The sequence below is a fragment of the Thunnus albacares genome, chromosome 2 (genome assembly GCF_914725855.1).
Source record: "Thunnus albacares chromosome 2, fThuAlb1.1, whole genome shotgun sequence".
Taxonomy (NCBI): Eukaryota; Metazoa; Chordata; class Actinopteri; order Scombriformes; family Scombridae; genus Thunnus; species Thunnus albacares.
Genome location: NC_058107.1, coordinates 25708933 through 25729514, shown reverse-complemented (window position 1 = coordinate 25729514; position 20582 = coordinate 25708933). Strand labels below are relative to the sequence as shown.

Here is a 20582-nt window from a genome sequence, read left to right as displayed (position 1 = left end):
ACAAGACCAAAGTCAAATCTAGCAGTCAAATAAATGGTGGCCCCCTGATGAAAGCTTAAGTTTGATTTTCAAAGTTTATGTCAAAACTTTTTCACAAATCTAGCATAAATAAAATAAATACAAGGCCTGTGTAAACCCTCACCCCACACACACACATACACGCTATTTGAACAGTGCATGGTGCTGAAATTAAATCCAATTAACCTACCTACACAGGTCAAATTTTCTTGTCATTTTTAGCCAAATGAGTATTAAAATAAAATGTTAGCCCTCACTTACAGATGGGACATGACATCTGCCCTCAGATATAATCCTAAACAGTGTTATAAATCAATTTTATTCTAATTAAAAGAGATAACAAAACATATAGTCCTGCATCTCCTGCGCTGGTTAATGGCCCCCCAGTGAAAACTCCTGAAAAAACTGGCTCATGGTTGAACCTAATTGTTAATTTGTCTAATCTGTTGATACAAATTTTACATTTTCATGTCACTGTTCATAGTAATAAGTGTGGACAGTTCTACTGTATGTAATGCTAGTGTCCTTCTGCAGAACAATGGGCCATAAAAGTCTAAAGTTTGTCCAAATACAAATTTAATTTGTTTTAAAAAAAAATCACTCAATTTCACTGAAAAGTTGAATTAAAGATTAAAGATGTTCTTTTAATCGGTGCTTACAGCATTCTTTACATCAGCAACAAACGCAAACACACAAATAATATGCATTATTTTAAAGACCAGACATACATCTTTCCCTACATTCAGAAAAATAATATAATAATAAGAATAATAATAACTTTATTTATATGGCACCTTTTAAAAACAAAGTTTACAAAGTGCTTTGACAGACAAAGCAAAAGCAGTACAATGTAAAGCAAATACATGAACAATAACAGATCTGACCTTAGAGATGGCGGCCAAAGGCAAAGAAAGACAATAAGGGGATGATAAAAAGTTTAAAAGATGAAAAGTTAAAAAAAAAAAAAGAAGTTTAAAAGAAAGATGATCTAAAGACAACATTACATAAAAGAAAGTCTGTAAAAATGGGTTTTAAGAAGTGATTTAAAAGAAGTCACTGATTCTGCGAGCCTTATCTCCTCAGACAGGCCGTTCCAAAGTCGAGGGGCCCTGATGGAAAAAGCAGTCACCTTTAGATTTAAAGGTCGTATGGGGTCAACATATCTGTTATGTAGCTTGGAGCCAGACCCAGCCATGCTTTAAAAGTGATCAGTAAAATCTTAAAATCAATTCTAAAACAAACAGGGAGCCAATGGAGAGAGGCCAGAATCGGGGTGATGTGATGTCGTCTGTTAAAACCAGTAAGAAGCCTACAACACAATAACATGAAGGAGTTATAATAATTTACAGGACCACATCACAGATTATAAGACATCACACTTCGAAGAAGTCGATGTGTGACCCTGAGGCGAACTTATTCTCCAGAAGCACCTTCATCAGTTTGGCTGCAGACTCCTTGCAGGGAAGCAGATGATAACTGATGCCTGTTAACCTCAGAATGTCTTCCTGCATCTCTGTGTCCATAGGACCTGAAAGAAAGCAGAAAATAGTATTACATGTTGCCTTTTGTTCTCTATAGGATATACATATGAGATGGTTAAATGTGGAGATACAGTACATCCTTTTAGCTTGTTTTCTTTTTTTTTTCTTTGTGTGTAATATGGTTGAAAGCTTCAGAACAAGTGGGCCTTGCTCTTTCCAATAACAAAAATGATCTGTCACGCTTGATTTCAGCTTTACTGTACATAAATCTTTTCTTCCTTTCTTTGTTCAATATTGCTTCTCTAGCCGATATAACAAGTTGCACATACCTGGAGAGTAGCTGAGGACTTTGACATTTGGCTCCTCCTCAGCCAGCACCCTGAACATCATTACCCTCGCTGATTTGGCAGTGCAATACAGCACCCAGGATGGCATGGCCTGCACTGCAAAGACCGAGGAGCAGTTCACCACGCTCCATCGCAGGCCCGCTCTCGGTGGAAACACCTGCAGAATCCCTGCAGTCAGCGCCAGAGCAGAGCTAACGTTGAAGGACAGATAGGAGTTCACCTGGTCAAGGTTGGTGAAACTCACAAACCGGGAAATGTCACCCAAAGAGGCTGAGAGCAGAGAGAGGAGATGGGTGGGAGGGTGTAAAAACAGTGGGAGGTTAACATGAGATGAAAACATGAGGGGTCAACATATAAAATCGAATTAAATCGGCTACTCTGCGGTTGATGTCAACAAAAGGCAAATTATTCAAGACTCACCAGCATTGTTGATAAGAAGCACATGATCTATTTCCTTCAAACTCTCCTGTCTCGTAACCCTCACTGTCTCATTCACACCGTCTTGTGTGCTCAGATCAGCTGTGATGCAGTGAACCACCAGGTTCTGGTCCTCAGTGAAGCTCTGCAGCTCTTCCTTCAGCTCCTGGAGCAAAGTCCCAGTGCGAGCCACCAGCAGCAGAACAGAACCAGGCTTGAGATAGTGGGTTACCTGGATGAACACATGACATGACATTTGTTTCTTTGTTTGTGTGTTTCTTTCTTTCTTTCTTTTTTCAACAAATGGATCACTTACTTGGTGTGCCAGCACCCATCCAAACCCCTTTGAGGCTCCTGTGATAATACAGAAGCACCGGCCGAGAGTCCTGGCGTTTGTAGAGTTGATGTCTGACATCTCTTCAAAGTGTGTTAGTGTGTTAGTGTGAGGTGGATGTGAGCACTGGGCTACTTTTATAACCCAACACCAGCAGGCAGAACTGATGCATTTCATGCTTTATATTTTACAGTGAGGAGAAAATCAAGAGAAAGGGGGAGTCTGTGTGGAGTATGCCGCATCAGTAAATTATATAACTAAACATTTTAAAGGCTTTTTAAAAAGTATTTGCTAAAACTATTTTAGAATAAATACATAAATTCATAAAAATGAAATAGATGTATAGATTAACACCTTTAATTATGATTTTATACCTTTTTTAACAGCCTTTCATCATTTAAATATACATTTGATTAAGCACTTTATACATTGTAATTTGCTGACAACAAATAATTAATAGATTTTAATGAACTACAGTAAACATATTACTTAACATAACTTTTATGAGACACACTTTAGGCACACAGTAGTTTCTGAAGATAAATTATATGCCAAAGCAGACTAAAAGAAAACCAATGAGCACAGATGACAATAAAACAACAATGCTGATAACATTACAAGACAGAACAGACAACAAAACTTCAAAACTATGATTTACTCACTGCAATCATTCAGTTATTATCAGTTATTCCCACCCTCAAATGACCTGTGCCATTAAAGGTCTGGTACTCCACCATGCACCCAAAAAGCAGTACAGGCCTATCAATACCTCCCCATCGTACGTCATTGCGTTAAAGGATAGATTCACAATTCTTCACGTCTGTCTTAAAACAATGCTCACATGCCCAGATTTCATCAAACGTAACTAATAACATTATGATGGCTGCATTCACTTAGAGCCCTGCTGTGTTTAAAGTCTTTAGAGCTCTCATTAATGCTATTAGTTATATCTGCCTTTCCTGCTATTACAAGTTAAAATCTGCTGTGCAAATGGCCCATGAAAACAATTTTTCCCCCTTAATCCATTAAACTGCCTAAGGTTCAGTTGTATTCTACAAAACGAAAGAGTTCGTATACTCACATTTCCATTTTAAGTGTCATTGGTCACAGTAATAATAATGATAACAATAACTTGATGTAGCACATTTTAAAAACATTGTTTACAAAGCACTTAACATTATCTGCACATTTATAAACAAAATGCACAACAAAAGCACATATAAATAATCAATACATTTTTAAATTAAAGTGTTAAAACAAAATACAATGATGTCCACAGTAAAGGAAAAGAAAAGGAGATCAATAGGTCAATCAAAAGCATGAGTGCTAAAAGATAAAAGATGATAAAAGATGACATCACATAAAAGCACAACTATAAAAGTACATTTTATAAAGAGATTTAAAAGTGTGTAGAGAATCTGCGAGCCTTCGATCTTCTGGCAGGCTATTCCATAACTTTGTGGCTCTGATAAAGAAGACCCAGTCCCCCTTTGTTATAAATCTGGAGTTTAGAACGATAAGTAAAAACCTGCCAGAGGATCTAAGGCTGCACACCGGCTCATAAGGAGTCAGCAGGTCTGCAACATACGAAGGAGCCAGCCTTCAAAAGTTATAAGTGAAATTTGAGGAAATTGTTCCTCCTGTCTGTTTTCACCGTGGATTTTGTCCCCTATCACTTACACTGAAATAGCTTCTCTTTCAGTGCACATGGTGTCAGTATTTCCTCAAGACATTCTTGAAAAAATGTGGCACAATCCTTTAAAAGTAGTAACTAATATCAGATTTGAAACTCTTATGGCTCACATATTACCTTCTCATTCGTGTTTGAACAACATAGCACTTTCACCTTAGTATTAACCTCCATCTGTATTTCTGCACACACCAAATTTAGGCAGATAAAATTAACAGCTGACATTCAAGGAAATGAGAGAAGCAAAGAAAAGATCTACTTTTTTTTTAAATATTATGTTGTCTGTTTCTTGGTAAATAAAGTTTTACATTCGTGCCTTTGCTTCAGTCAGACAGACATAAAAGATAAGGGAATAAAGACACACTAACACACACTAAATACACAAAATAAATACTAATAAACCTACAAAGGACCAGGGTCCTAGCTGAACTGGATTTAATAGATCACAGCGCCCCAGTGTGGCCAAATAGAGCCAGAGCATCCCTTGAGGCCACAGATTAGGCCAGCGCATTTCCCCTCCATGCATAGACTGCGTCGTTGCAGCTGTGAAAGTCCCTGTACAGGCATTTAGGCTGCCAGCATATGGCAACCTAAATGCTCCCCCATGGACATTCAAACAGGTACAAATGTACCAATGAACAGGAAAATGTGAGATTCAGATTTGACTCCTCTTCAGAGTTTAGCACATTTTATAATATACAGAAATAAAATTGCCCTAAAACTGACATTATATCTGGTTTTATTCAGGTAACTTAATTGTGTAACAATACCACATTTACATTAGAACATAAATGCATTTTATTAGTAAATCGCATGACATTGCAACTTTTTACAAAGTTAATAAGTAGTAAACTGATCATTTGGAAATCTATACACAAATAAACAAATACATTCTGCAGTTAATCACTTAATGGATTGTGCAGACATGTGTGTATCCACAAAAGAAAATGCTTTACAAAAAAATTAAACACTGACATCCTGCCCTGGAGCTTTTAGAGTTTACTCTGCATGTGCTTTGTGCCTTGCAGAGTAAACTCTGGCAATTCCTCTCCAGTACTGTAGGGAGCACACTGATGCTCATTTTCTTCACTATTGTAGCAACACAACACAGCAAGGAAGAAGAGCAAATGAAAAAAATGAGCTTCAAAACTGAGCTGGATGAGAAACTCTGGCAAGAAATGATGTAATAAACACTTCTGTGATACTAATAAACACAGGAAAAAAACTTTATAATAAACAAAATAATAAGAGGCGGAAGAGGAAAGGAAAGCCAGGACAACCAGCAGCACCTATAAAGTATAAAATAAGTCATTTCGGCAGTATATAGGACAGATATCCTGTCTGAAGTTGCAGTAGAGGTGGACTGTTATGATTATTTATTTCTACATGTGGCCATTTTTGTTAACTGGTTTAGCACAGAAAAAGAATTCAACAATTAGTGAAAGTTTAAGAAAAGTCAGAAAAGCTTACATGTCTCTGCACAAAGATAATACTAATTATCATATTTTATTTTCTATTATTAATTACTTTCTAAAAAGTGTGAAAATGTGACAGAAACAAGCATTCCAACAAGAATTGCTGTATAGTTGCTGCACACTGTATAAAACAGCATATAATGTAAAAGAAAACAAATGTAGAGAGTGAACCACCAAATACCAACAATTATAATCAGGACAAAACAAAACTGGAAGTAAACATGGAGTGAAAATGAGACAGAGGAGGAAGGAAACTGCTATCTAGTAAAAAGGTCAGGAACCACAGAAATAGGACAAAGAATAAATGCAAAGTAAAGATGACAAGCAGTCACAATGTGCAGCACAATCCAGCTGAGGACTGACACATCTGTTACAGACTGCTGTAGAAGTAGGCTGCATGCCTTTTTTTCTGACTGTACACATGATACCAGGACCACCCGCTTAATATTGAGTCATGTGACTCTTTGGTGACTTGTGGAACCTCACTAAAGTCAGTGATTAAAGTGTGCATCGTCACAAAACAGAGATAATTCACTTCAGTCCATGCTGCTTCAATATGAATTTGTTTCAACAGTTACATCTGTTAATAAAGTTTTATCTAAATCTCTGAAGAGAGTTCCTTTAAGTTGAAATCAGGGCTGATCTACAGTGTTACAGCAAGTCTCACAGTAGATGTAAAATGTTAAAGCCTTTTTTTTTACGCAAAATGCCAAATATTCAGAGTTTGCAGCTTCTTAAATGTGAGAATTTTAAGCTTCTCTGTGTCATACGTGACAGTAACCTGAATATCTTTGGATTTTAGACTGTTAATCAGACAAAACAGGACATTTATTTGAAGATGTCGCCTTGAGTTTTAAAGGATACTTTCACAATTTTTCATGTGTCCATATGAACGCTGAAAGAGGTTTTCCTCTCTGTAATCATTCCTCCTGTTCATACTGGCTAAAACGGTTCATTGAGAAAATAATCAGCAGATTAGTCGATAATGAAAATAACCATTAGTTGCAGCTCTAATTATTTGCATTCTTCCCAAACAATCACTAAATCAGATATTTTTCTTTTACATTCTTGGTGTGTTATCTGTTTTATCAACATAAATTAAAACGCCATTAGCCCACTTCCTCCATTCAACGTCTCATCCACCTCCATTCATCCATACATGCATCAATCCATCCATCCATACATCCATGCATCCATCCATCCATCCATCCATCCATACATGCATCTAGACATGCATCCATCCATCCATCCAGCCATCCATCCATCCATCCATCCATCAATACATACATCCATACATCTATACATCCATCCATACATGCATCCATCTATCCATACATACATACATACATGGATACATCCATCCATGCATGCATCCACCCATCCATCCATCCATGCATCCATCCATCCATCCATCCATCCATACATCCATGTATCCATGCATCCATACATACATCTATCCATACACACATACATACATACATGGATACATCCATCCATGCATCCATCCATCCATCCATCCATACATACATACATGCATGCATCCATCCATGTCCTTCCATCCAGTCATCCATCTCCTTCCATAAATCCATACATACATACATACATGCATCCATCCATCCATCCATCCATCCATCCATGCCTCCAGGGGACTGTATATGACTCCATAGGCTTTTCCCGAGGAAGAGCACTGACTGGATGGATGCCAAAAGGGGGCGTTTGTATCATGCAGCCGGAGGGGCGGGACCAGAGGTGGGTGTGTGTCTCTCAGCTGATGCGCGTATCAACCGACCGACTCCATCATCAGCATCCGACGCTGACAGCGGTCGAAGACAGCATCCCTAATATTACCGACCCACGGTAACATCGCAACAATAATTCAGAGCCCGGCCGACCAGGACTGACGTTGCTGTCTTGTGACAATATTGTTTATTGAGGCTGCCATCTTACAAACCGCCGAGCTGCAAAATAGTGAGTAGCCTTTGATGATGGACCGCCAGGATGCTACAATCGGTAAATCAAAGCTACTGCATGATACGTCGTCAATGTCAATGACGCTGTGCATTTTGATTTTGGTGTTTTTCATTCAGCGAGAATCGTGCGTTTGTTTTTAGTCACGGGCCTCGGGAGCGCAGTCGATTCAGGGCTTGATGCGGATGCTGCTAAAGCCGCCCTTGCCGCCCAGGGATGCAGAGAAAAAGGGAGAGAGAGGGAGTCGTGAGGGGAGGGGATTGAGGCAGAGCAGCAGATAGATAGGCAGTGTATTTTACTACTACTACTATTCACCCAAGTGGAAGTAAACCTCTAGTAAATGGGCTGAGAAGGGGAGGTGCACTGACATTACTGCATCTCTATCTATCTATCTATCTATCTATCTATCTATCTATCTATCTATCTATCTATCTATCTATCTATCACAACAAGGTTAATATGCTACTGTATGGGTTTGATGATGGGAATGTTCATGTGTGAGCAAACTAATACTACATGTTGTGATTCATTGTTAATGGCTACAAATTAAACCCATGTATATTGATATATAGCCTACAGTATGTACAAGTATATATATTAGCATATATTTGCACTCTACACTCAGTTGCCAGTTTATTAGGTACACATATGCAGCCCTGCAATAAATCCCACCTTCATTAAGGTTATAATAATTCAGTTTTTGTTGAAACTGTTTTAGAGAAGTGTGTGGAGTGGTGTGGTCATGTTGGAGGCTGTAGTTTTTGTTTAATTGAATGATATTATACTTAGAGGTGTTTCCCAAGTGTTTTGGGGGCATTTTTGCTTTTATTAGATGGGATAAAGTGAACAGCAAACATGAATCGATGTTGTGATTACATGGTCAGCATCCTAAACCCCTAAAATAACTAGGATGCCCACCGAGAGGTGTTGCTCATATTCATCCTCTAACTTCATGGATATAAATGGGACACTGAACAAAATATTAGAAACATCTCTCAGTATAACAAACTACAGCCTCTAAATGTAGACTACCAGTTTATAAGGTACACCTAGTTCAAACTAACATAGTCTAATACAAAAGCCCTGCAGTAACTCCTACCTTCATGAAGATTTTAATGTTTAGTTTTTGTTTAAACCGTTTAACTTTATGGTAATTTTGGATTGCATTGTATTATACTAAGAGGTGTTTCTAATGTTTTGTACCTCCCATGTATATCAATGAGGATGTAGATTAAATGTTCTCATCATAACCAGGGCCAGATCAACCTGCTATGAGTGCTGGGGCAAAAATGAGCTGCAGGCCCCTGTTTGCCCAGTTGATAATCTATATGACAACAACAACAACAACAACAACAACAATAATAATAATAATAATAATAATAATAATAATGATTATGTGTAATGCAATATTTTTAAACAGCATCACAAACCACAGCCTCCAGAATTAACAAAAACTTGAATCAACACCTCTCTAAAACAATTCAGACCAAAACTGAACATTACAGTCTTCATGAAGGTAGGGTTTATTACAAGGCTCTCATATTAGGCTGCATTAGTTTTAGCTGCATGTGCCTAAAACACTAGCAACTGTATATACATCCAGAGGTTGGACACAAACACAGAAAACCTGCAAACTGCAGCCTCATGCAAACTAATATTATTCCTCTATAATAAATACTCCTTATAAGGAGTTTTCAGTGCTCAGTTTTTGTTGAGACTGTGTCAAAGAGGTGTTGATTAAACTCAAGGATCATTTTTTAGGCTATAGCTTGGTGGTATTTTTTCATGTGATGATACTGTAAACTATAAATGTTCCTGTTTTTCTACTTACTTTATAAAGAAATCCAAATATATACTTATGCTAACATGCTAATAATGTCAGTGTATCATGTTTTTCATCCTAGTTTAGTGTGTCAGCATCCTATAAGCACTAAACATAAAGTACAGCTGAGGCTGATGGGAATATCTGTAGTTTCCCAGGAATTTAATAAACCAAAAATATTGGACAAATTAAAAGTCTGAGCTGATGGTGGTGAAGAGTAAAAGTCAGGAGATCATCAAAGGTGTTCCAATTGATCCTGAGGGTGTTATGAAAGTCTGTACCAAATTTAATGGCAGTCCATCCAATAGTTGTCGAGACATTTCACTGAAAATCAAAAATGTCAGCTATATGGTGCACTCGAAAAAAAAAGTTAGTGTAAAGTTTTAAAAAGTTAGAGACCAAAATCAATAAGATTCATCCTCTGTACAAACTTTCATGGCAATTAATCTTATAGTTGAGGTGTTTTAGTCTGGACCAGTTGAATCAGCACTTCTCTGACACAATCTTAACAAAAGTGAAGCTTCACTAAATCTGTATTTATTGCAGAGCTGTTATTTTGAATAATGTTATGCAGGTGTTCCTGTTATTGTGTCCACAAATAAAATACCCTCCTCCAGTCCAGCGATACTGATGGAAACAAAACACAGAGGAAGAAGCTTCACTCTTACCTACAAAGTGTGAACATGATAAACAGATGCCATAAACAGAAACTAACAGTGTAATTTGTTCCCATTAGCATCATTCAGCTGGAGGACAGGTTTATTTTTACACTTTATTTATACCCTCATTATGTATACGTGTAATTGTCCAGACTTATCTATCTGACCTTTTTCATTTTTATCATGGTGGGAGGACCACGCTGCCCCTGTATGTGGGCTGGAATCTATTCTGCATTAGCTATTATTGTATAACTAGTCATTATGCAATTACAATATTGTATAACTCCTTTCGTTTTTCTGTGTTCCTCTAGTGTGTGTGCCCCCACTACCTGCATTAGGTTGTGATGACCCACACTACTTCCAAATGTATCTGTGACCCTCCCCAATCCTGACTCCTAACCTCTAATCCCTGACCTTTGACCCCCACTATGGGCAGTGTTGGCAGTGGGGTGGCAGGAGAGCAGGAGTTTGCCATGAAGTCTGTGGGCACGAGGACCACCCTGCCTCGGGCCCCTCCTCTCTCTCGCCGTTGCCCTGCCGACCGCAGCTGCAGTGCTGAGCGGCTGCCCCGCCCCCCGGCGACTATATCTGACGGGACGGCTTCTAGCGATGAACGAGGGAGTGTTAGTATCGGAACTGGGACCTGTACCGGGACTGACCGGCCCACCGAAACAGCTTCTTCCACCAACACTGAATGTACCATGACGGCCCCATCCAACAACAACCAGTTGGAGTGTGGCAACGGAGCGGGCAGGAGGGAGAGGGAGTGGGAGAGGGAGAGAGAGAGACAACGTGAGAGGGGGAGAGACAGAGACCGGGACCGAGACTGGGACCGAGAGAGGTTAGAGAGAGAACGAGAGAGGGAGAGGAACCGGGAGAGGGAGCGGGAACGAGTGGAGAGAGAGAGGCTGGAGCGAGAAAGGGAGCGAGAGAGGGAGAGAGCCAGAGAGAGGGAGCGAGAGAGAATCGAGAGGGAGAAGATAGAAAGGGAGAGGGAGCGAGAGAGGGAAAGAGAGAGGGAGAGGGAAAGAGAGAGGCTGGAGAATGAGAGGTTGGAGAGAGAGAGAGAAAGGGAAATGCAGGCTGCAGGTCTAGATGTTTGTGGGAACATTGTGGGCCGAGGAGCAAGCGAGAAGAACGGCGTTGGCATGACCCAACACCAGCACAGAGAGATGTTGGCTGCGAGAGCTGACAGCGAGAACAATCCATCCAGCCACAACCCTCCAAACCATAACCCACCCAAGATTCTGCCAGTGTCTGGAAAACTAGAGCAGGTACTTCAGGATGTGGAACGGTGGTTCCCAACCTCACAAGGAGTCACACGATGATTACAGGGATAGGAAATAGTCAAAACCAAAAGTCTGCTGCAGTTAATTATGTTTATTCTCTAATCTTTGTGTTTTTCTTGTGAAATATTTTAGTTCAGTTTAGTTTGACATCTTCAGGCCTCTAAAAACTTTGAATGAAACAATCATGCTTCAGTTGAACTGCTCACAACTCATATAAACACTGTAACAAGGGGTCACAAGTCAGACACCACTGACTTAGAAGACCTGAGTGAAACATATTTACATTTTGAACCCTTAAAGGATACATTCAGGCTTTTCAAGACTGTCTAATTACAGAACTCACATGACATATGTATGTTGAAAGTAATCAATTCCCCTGTCCAAACTGGCTGTGGAGAAATCCCTTCCTTGTGCAACTGGTCATGTAAAAGGGACAAAATCCACAGTACTCTTTCTGTACAAAAAGTTAATCTAAAACTAAGCTGACATAGCCAAATTAAGTGGGTATCTTCCAAACTTGTGGTCTTTTTTGGTACAAAATTCCCCATACCCACTTTGCTTAACAAATCACAATGCTGAATTTTATCACTAAAATTATGTTTGCTGTAGTGATGACAGACAATTTTTGTCAGCTGCAATGTTATGGTATTATTTCTTCATTTCTCCCTCTGTCTCTTTCCCAGGCGATGCAGAACAACTCCGGTCTTGTTCGTCCCTCTGCCTTCAAGCCGGTGGTTCCCAAGAGCTTCCACTCCATGCAGAACCTGGTTGGCCAGGCAGGAGGGGCTGGGAGCGAGGGCAAGACTGAGGCAAGGAGTGAAGGGTTCAGTGAGGGAAGAGGTGGCAGGAGAGGCAGGGACGGGGGAGGAGAGTCAGGAGAGGTCCCAGAGGCCCTGCTCCTGGACCAGGACAGTCCAGTGAGGGTCAGCAGAAGTGAGGGTGGGGGAAATGGTAATGAAGTGGTTCAGGGAGGGATGTCTGACTCAGGGAGGAACTCCCTGACCAGCCTGCCCACCTACACAGGCTCGGGGTCTGGTTGTGGACCCCCAGCAGTCCTTGGGCCTCTAAGTGCTTCCACCAGCCACATCAATAGATTGGGCATGGTTGGGGCAGCTGCAGGCCTGGACAAGCTTGAAAAGCCTGGTTACCAGGTAGGGCCATCATTCACATATACATCACATACAAAAGTTAGAAATGCAACTTGGTGTTATCGTCTTTAATGTAGCGTGGTTTTGGTTGTTTCCTCCAGAATGGGCTAAGTGCTTCAGACAGCGGCCGCTCCTCCTCAGGAAAGAGCTCCTCGTCCTATCAGAGGCTGAGCCACCTGAGTGATGCCCCAGCACCTCTGCGCCCCTCCCCCTCATCTGATGACATCATTCAGGACCTGGAGGACCGCTTGTGGGAGAAAGAGCAAGAGGTCAGAGGCCACTCAGAGATGTCTGATTTGCAGTTATAAATTGCACTTTGTGGGCCTTTTGTTAAAATGAAGCTGCATTTTAAGGGTCCTTTCACCCAATGCAAAAATACACAAAATCATTCAGCTGTAGCTACATTAAGCCATACAAGTGGTTTTGCATTTATTTACCCAAGTGTTCCTAAGATCTCTATCTCTAGAAGAATGTAATGGGGGTGTTTGTGGTACATAAAAATTTTAATTCAATGGCAACAAATTGTTTCAGAAACATTGTCCCAATTAGACTAGAGAAGTCACACATCTCACTCTCAACAGTTTTCATGGGTACTATTTCTTAAGTAGAAGTTCCAATTAAAACGGTGATGTGAGGGTCTCACATGAAATTCTATTCACCTCCAGATGGATATCAGAAAACCCCAACACATAAAATCATTTGGGTCAATTTGGGTGAACTGACCCTTTAACTTTCCCAAACTAGTAATAATAAAATCATTATAAGGATCCAACCTACAAATAATTTATGTACTTTGTCTTAGAGAAAGGAAAGTGCTGATGTGAATCAACACAGTTGTATAAAATGACTTTTGCCAATAAGTAAATAAGAGCATTTGAAATAAATAATCCGCATTTCGCAAAATTTGGTTTGAAAATTTGGACTGTTTTCCTAGTTGGATGTGTTCTATTTAATAACCTTGTTCCTGCTTTGTGGTCTGATTCCTCTTCTTTTCTACTAGGTGCAGCATATGCGCCGCAACCTGGACCAAAGTGAGGCAGCAATCATTCAGGTGTTTGAGGAGAAGCAACGTGTGTGGGAGCGACAGATGGATGAGCTGAGACAGAACTATGCCTCGCGCCTGCAGCAGGTGACCTCACTGCATACTTTGATCCAACCAAACATCAGGATATCACTGTACTTTATTTGCAGTTACACCCTGTGTGATGTGTGTAAAATCTTGGTGGAAATCTTGAAAATAAATGCACAGAATGAAGCATGTTTGCAAAATCTGATACAGTAACATTTGTTGAGAGTACATAAACAACAGATTAAACAAGTCAAATGTGTGGTTACATTCTTACAATTCAGCAATGCTACCACTAATTAAACAGCCTTGTATTGCACTGTGGTACGCTCATTATCTTTTGAAATTCAACCAAAAGTCAAAATTGTTGAGTCTGCAGGCTCTTAAGAACTCCCTCAGACCCAAGACCCTGAAGATAACTTTTAAGTCTTAGAACAATTCAAAGCAATCACAATTAATTATTTTATCAAAAAGATTCTTCATCCAACAATGCAACAAAAGCATAAACCATCTGGGTGTCATTTGTGTAGAGGCAGGAAGGACATTCAGAAGGTGATTTTGTGCTTGGGACACTCAAATCTGATTTTAAAAATTGAAACTTACTTTTGGATGGCTGGCTGTGACATCTATTTGTTTTGTGTATCTGTTGAGGAAGCTGCCTCTTACTGTATAGAACCTGGTTAATGTTGTAATAGAGATAAAAGTAAATGCATGATTTAAACCACCAGAAGATGTTATTACAGGATCTGCACGTGTTCCACAGTAGATAGACACCACCAAATCTTACACTGTGTCTGTACATTTGTCTGCAGGTTACGCGTCGTGCTCAGCGCTCCCAGACTGCCCTGCAGGCCCAGATAACCCGTCTATCCCAGGACAAGAGGAGACTCCAGGAGGAGATGGCGGCTCTGCTAGCCCAGAGAGAGGAGCTAGAGAGAAAGTGTCTGGATTACAGGAAGGAGCAGGCTGACATCTTGCCTCGCCTGGAGGAGACCAAATGGGAGGTGAGATATGAGTATATGAGTATGTGCGCTTGACTAGTTCAGGAAAATATTATCAGGGTTACATCATGGTAGACTGAGCAGTGAAGCACTTAAATAAGGGTGTGTGTGAAACTGCCTGTGTCTGGAAGCATGTGTGTACAATCAACCCACTTGTAAGCAGTATGGGATTGGAAGTAAAGAGATACCACTCACACTGTCTTTGACTCTTGATGTGGCAGGTGTGTCAGAAGGCAGGAGAGATCTCCCTGCTGAAGCAGCAGCTGAGGGAGAGCCAGGCTGAAGTGACCCAGCGAGCTGGAGAGATGGTGGCCCTGAGAGGCCAGCTGAAGGAGCTAAATGCCCAGCTGAGGGAGCGGGAGGAGACCATGCTGGGCCTGAAGGACTCCTACAGCACCAAGAGTCTGGAGCTGGAGAAGTGTGAGGGAGAGCTGAGGAGGACTCTGTCAGAGGCGAGTTTTCTTCTTTTTTTCATTTACTATAGCACAGAACGTAAGACTTTAATACTAAGGTTCATAAACAACAGATATACAAATCTACCAACATAATTCTTAAACTTTAACTAGTAAAAGATTCTCAAATTATTATTAAAAATGACTTTTAGTCAAGTTCTTCATCAGATTTCTGAATTTACTTTGCAACAAAAGCATAGAGCTTCATGATATTCCAAAAGCATAGAGCACATGCAAACATCTCTCAGTATCTTGCAATATAAGATATGATGGTGATTTTTGTTGACTTTATAAACACCTCCACATCTCCAAAAATTGTAAACAGCATCCAGGTATTGAGACAGAGGAATACTGTAGGTTGTTTTCCCACTTTTCCGTAGACAGGTTTTGTAAATAACCAGCATTGTTTGTATACAGAAACTAAGATGCATCCTCACTTTGGCCAAAATATCAAAGTATCACAGTATCAGGACTTTAATATATATTTCTATACATATACAGTGTATTTACATACGTTTACATGTATCATTAGTCAGCATGAATTTATGCTAATAAAAGCATTAACAAATAGTACAAAGTGATAATAAAACAATAATAAAAAGCGTTAGTTTTTAAATCAATGAGATATTGTAGAATCAGATCCGGGTCATAAACATAGATTTGTATATTAGTACTATTTGTGGACAAGACGTTATTCTCAGTGACCACATCTTGGGGAAGAACCTTAGTTATGCTTTAAAACAATGGTCATGCTGTACAGTATGTCACCCAATGTTGCACGATGATACATAGTTTTCAAAGTTGCTCAGATGATTGAAGCCCTCCGAAGAAAATTGTCTGCAGTAGCAGGGAATGATCGACTTTATTGGAGGCTTTAGAAGGGACTACAAAAAGAGTAACACAATGTTGATTACTATCCAAAGCAGTCAGAATATAATTTATAACAAGTGAGATTGCTGCATTGGGAAGGTTACCACTAAATCCAAATTGTTGTATGTTTAATCCACAAAATCCTCTCTGGTAAGGAGGAATTCCAAAATATTGGGTAAGGGACCGGGACAAATTGAGGATTGAGCAACATTTATTACAGCCAAAACAATTTTCTCTTTTGTGCAGTGTGAGCTCATAAGCAGCTTACATAGATATAATATGTACGTATATGTGTTATGCAATAACTAAAGGATCAGCAAGTTTAAGAGCAGTTTTCTTTTTATGTTAAGTACAGTTAAGAATTCATGCATTTATCAGATGCTTTTATCCAGAGCAACAGTAAAATAAGTGAACATTCCTCAAACACCAACAGAAAAGGTGTAATAAAAACAGAATGCAAGAGTAATCAAAAGAGTTGTGCACCTAATTCAATGAGCAAATTTAAATATAATATTTAAATGATGACAACAGCTTTAATAAGCAACGTGCCTGGAGTACCTGGGTTTCTCTTCCACTATCAATCAAGGCTTAAGACTCACTTTACTGTAGTCCTTTAGCCCTTTGTTGTCATTATGCAAGCATTAATATTTATTAATGCTTGTTGTTTTTTTATTTTGTATTTTTATTAACATTCACACACAGAGTGAGTTATCAAGTAAAACATCTAGAACTAAATTATGTTTTCCTTTGATGTACCTTTTTTGTCTGCAGGTGTCCATCCTCAGAGAGAAGCTGGGTGTATTTGAGGCAGAGGTGCTTAGTCTGAAGCGGGCTCTGAGCGAAGTTAGCAGAGGAGCCGAAGTTGTCGTAAGCCCTAACTTAGCTGCTGCAGGGCTGTTGCCACCCTGGGGAGCTGTGCACTGCCCACGAAACCCTTCTGAGCCCTCAACTAACTCCCTCACCCCCACATCTGACACCCTGCTGAGCCTTCAGAGTGATGAAGCCAAAGCCCAAAGGCAGGAAGCTCAGAGACAAGAGAGGCAGCAACGCGAAGAAGCTCAATGGCGCGACGTGCAGCAGCGGCAAGATGCTCACATACAGCAGGACATGCAAATTCGTCAGGATGGCCAAGTCCGACCAGATGCTCAACTCCGCCAGGAAGTCCAGCTTCGTCAGGAGGCTCACCTCCGCCATGAAGTCCAAATCCGTCAAGAGGCCCAACTCCGCCAAGAAGCCCAGCTGCGTCAAGAGGCACAGCTCCGTCAGGAGGTTCAACTGCGCCAAGAGGTCCAGCTCCGTCAGGAGGTCCAGCTGCGCCATGAGGCCCAACTGCGTCAAGAGGCCCAGCTACGTCACGAGGCCCAACTATGTCAGGAGGTGCAGCTGCGTCAGGATGCTCACCAGCCACAGCGGGTCCAGGAGGGTCACTGGGACGAGGCAGGGGAGCTGCGCAGGCAACTAGAGCAACTGCAGGCTGCATTACGCCTAGAGCGACAGCAACGAGAACGTCAGGCTCTCAACTTTGACCAGGAGCGACACACCTGGCAGGATGAGAAAGAACGGGTTTTGAAATACCAGGCACAGTTGCAGCTGAGCTATGTGGAAACACTGCAGAAGAACCAGGCTTTGGAGAAACGCATGAGCCAGTTGGGAGCCAAACCGACCACAACCTCCACCACCACCACTACCACCACCACCACCACCTCTCCCTCCTCCTCTAATTCTCCACCTCCACCACCAGCCCTTTCACCTCTGTCTGCTCAGCCTCCTTCCCTCCCCGGCCCTATCACCCTCACCCTCTCCCCACCCTGTGAAGACCAGAAGGGCCCGCCTTCTCTCCACCAGCTTGCCCCTCCCTGGGCAGGACCTTCACGCCTGGAGAGGATAGAGTCCACTGAGATATAGAGACAGCTCCATGAAACAGTTTCAAATTGTCCAGTACAATACACACACAGTGACGAGGCCTCTCACACTAAACCACTTCATCATACAGTAGAAACACATTTCAGTCTACAATAGAATAAATCAATGCAGTCTGACACACTTTTCAAAGCAACTACAGACACTTAACAGCAACAGTAACAAATAACAAGCTTATCATCTGAACAGGAAGTTGAACTATACGTAATCTACCAATGATTTATCAACCTCCTAAGCAGCCTTTCTCTTACTAGTTGCACACTACATCCTGCATTATCAGTGTTCATGAAAAGTGTGCCACACTGATGGGTGGCATAAAAACAAATGACAATGTTTAGATAACAGCACTAATACAGAGGTCATTTAATGCCCATCCTAGAAAAGGACCAAGACAATCAGGGATATTGTCAACAAGATTATAATGCGGTATTTATTCATTGTAAGTCTGTGTCACTGGTAATGTAAAAGTAGAATTAGTGGTCAGAGTGTGTGATGTTAACCTGCATTTTTGGCCAGAGAGCGCCTTACTCCATTCTTTCCAGCATGTAGAAGAGAATAAGTTAATGCTGGGAATAGATGAGAAAAAAAAAACCATCAAGAGTGTGATTATCATTTTCAGTGCTTTAATTATATATCAGCAAACCAGTTACACAACAATCACTATACATGACTGGACTGTTTCATTTAAATCCCAGCAGATATTAAAGGTCACACAGACTCAGTTATCAAGTCATTTCATGCACAGGGTCCAACTCGCATGACCCATCTAAACACATCATTAAGACCAACAGAGTTTATATTTTCTACAAATTGAATTAAATAGATGTTTAGCAGATAATCAACCCCGACTGAATATGAAATAAGTTTTAAGACACGTGGGAGAAACCTGGTTCGCCTTCACCGCAGACTCTCTGTGGTGACTAAAAAAAAAAAGAACACTAGAGGTCGTTAGAGAGCTTTCAAGCAGTTTCTATTCTTCTCATTGAACTGTAAAACAGCGCAAATAAATGGAAGCACACAATCTGAATTTGGTTATTATGATGATTGTGTTGTTCACTTTGTGCATTTACAGCCAAGACATCAGAGAAAGCCGTCAGTATCCCCAAAGTTTTAAAAGAAAAAAAAGTTTTATAGAATGTATGATATACTAGAAAGAAATACTTATAATAGTTATAGATTGTAAATGTGTGAGTGTGAGTGTGTGTGTGTGTGTGGGAGAGCGGATGTGTGCATGTGTGTATACATATGAAAAGCTTCAGCTTATGAGATTGAGGATAGAGGGACTAGTGGCAATACAGCAAGTGAAGATATATTACGTTTTTTTTGGGACGGGAGGGCTTTACAGTACAGTACAGTAAAATCTTGACACAAGGGCAGCGGGACTGAAATTTCAAACTGAGGGAGTCTGCATATCCTTCTGGAAAACTACTTTTTCTGTATAGTTCATTTAGACAAAGAAGGGGAGAGGGAAGTTTAAAAAAAAAAATCCGAAAAGTGGAGAGTCTGCCTCTTTAAAGGGAGCATTCAGGCTAACTGCACTATGTAGTGTCCTACACACAAGTTATGATGTACAGTAGACTCAGATGTGAATATCATGGCTTTTATATGTGTTGTTTATGCCAGCATACAAAGATGTTGCTCAAGAATATTAACTTATCTCTAAGGTATTACATAGTATTATCATCTTTATTATTGTTATTATATTATGGTGAACTGACAGAGAAAATATGTGCCATTTGAGCTTTCCTTCATGTGTTTTGTTTTTTTGTTTTTTTTTTAACTGTGTAGATAGCCTATTGGCCTACCATAATGGTGCAATCATAGCAACCCTGTCCAAAAATGATGTTCCTTTTGATGTAGGTGATAAATGTAGTTACAGTATTGCATTGTTTAGAGAACAAAAATGCTACCGATTTTATACATGTTTCAGATTTATTGTTTGCATTTATGTTACTAGTACTGTTCTGGCTTGATTCAAACCACCCCTTTGTTAAAATTCAGCAGAACTAATAAAGATATGTGAATAATTCAGCAGTTTTTGTTGTTGAACAGATCATTTGTCCTGTTAACAGTGTCCGGCTGGAGTTTGGGATTCATTTGTGGCTTGATAAATGTAAATCCACACATCACAGTGGTAAATCTGAGAGGCTGCAAAGTAACAGTCAAGATGAAAGCAAAAAATATATATTTCTGCTGTACAAAATTTGGTTTATTTACTCTGTCTTTATTTTAATTCTTGCTTTTTTTGATTCTTGTTAATTATTTGTTAATTTTACTCCTCCAGGCCTCTTAAACGTATGCAAACAATCAAAACAAAGACTATTAAAGGATATGTTCACAGTTTTTTTTAAGTCTGCATATGTATATCAAATTGCGATACAAGGAGTACCCACACAAGAAAATAACGCTCCATTCAATTTTATTTCCAAAGTTTTTGACCAACTACAATATTTGGCTTGTTTGTTGTGTGTACTCCTTGTATCACAACTTAAAGGATAGGTTCACAATTTTTCAAATCTGTCCCAAAACAACAGTCAGGTGCCCAAATGAACACTGGAAGAGGTTTTCCTTGATGTAATCATTCCTCCTGTTCATACTGGCTGTTAAAAGATCCCCTTCAAATGT

At 40.1% G+C, this 20582-nt stretch overlaps 2 protein-coding genes across 2 annotated transcripts; one reads left to right on the top strand and one right to left on the bottom strand.

Annotated features, from left to right (window-relative positions):
- Positions 1-1391: 1391 nt before the first annotated feature.
- On the bottom strand, positions 1392-2678 carry sprb (sepiapterin reductase b). The gene is made up of 4 exons (XM_044338191.1): positions 2580-2678; positions 2267-2495; positions 1829-2116; positions 1392-1546 (listed from the first exon to the last, which is right to left on the bottom strand). Exons 1-4 carry the CDS (start codon positions 2676-2678, stop codon positions 1392-1394), a joined length of 771 nt encoding a protein of 256 aa, XP_044194126.1.
- Positions 2679-7520: 4842 nt separating this feature from the next.
- lzts3b (leucine zipper, putative tumor suppressor family member 3b) lies at positions 7521-19991 on the top strand. The gene is made up of 8 exons (XM_044335938.1): positions 7521-7772; positions 10523-11485; positions 12184-12651; positions 12750-12917; positions 13649-13777; positions 14527-14718; positions 14937-15167; positions 16809-19991. Exons 2-8 carry the CDS (start codon positions 10640-10642, stop codon positions 17940-17942), a joined length of 3168 nt encoding a protein of 1055 aa, XP_044191873.1. The 5' UTR covers positions 7521-7772; positions 10523-10639; the 3' UTR covers positions 17943-19991.
- Positions 19992-20582: the final 591 nt, after the last annotated feature.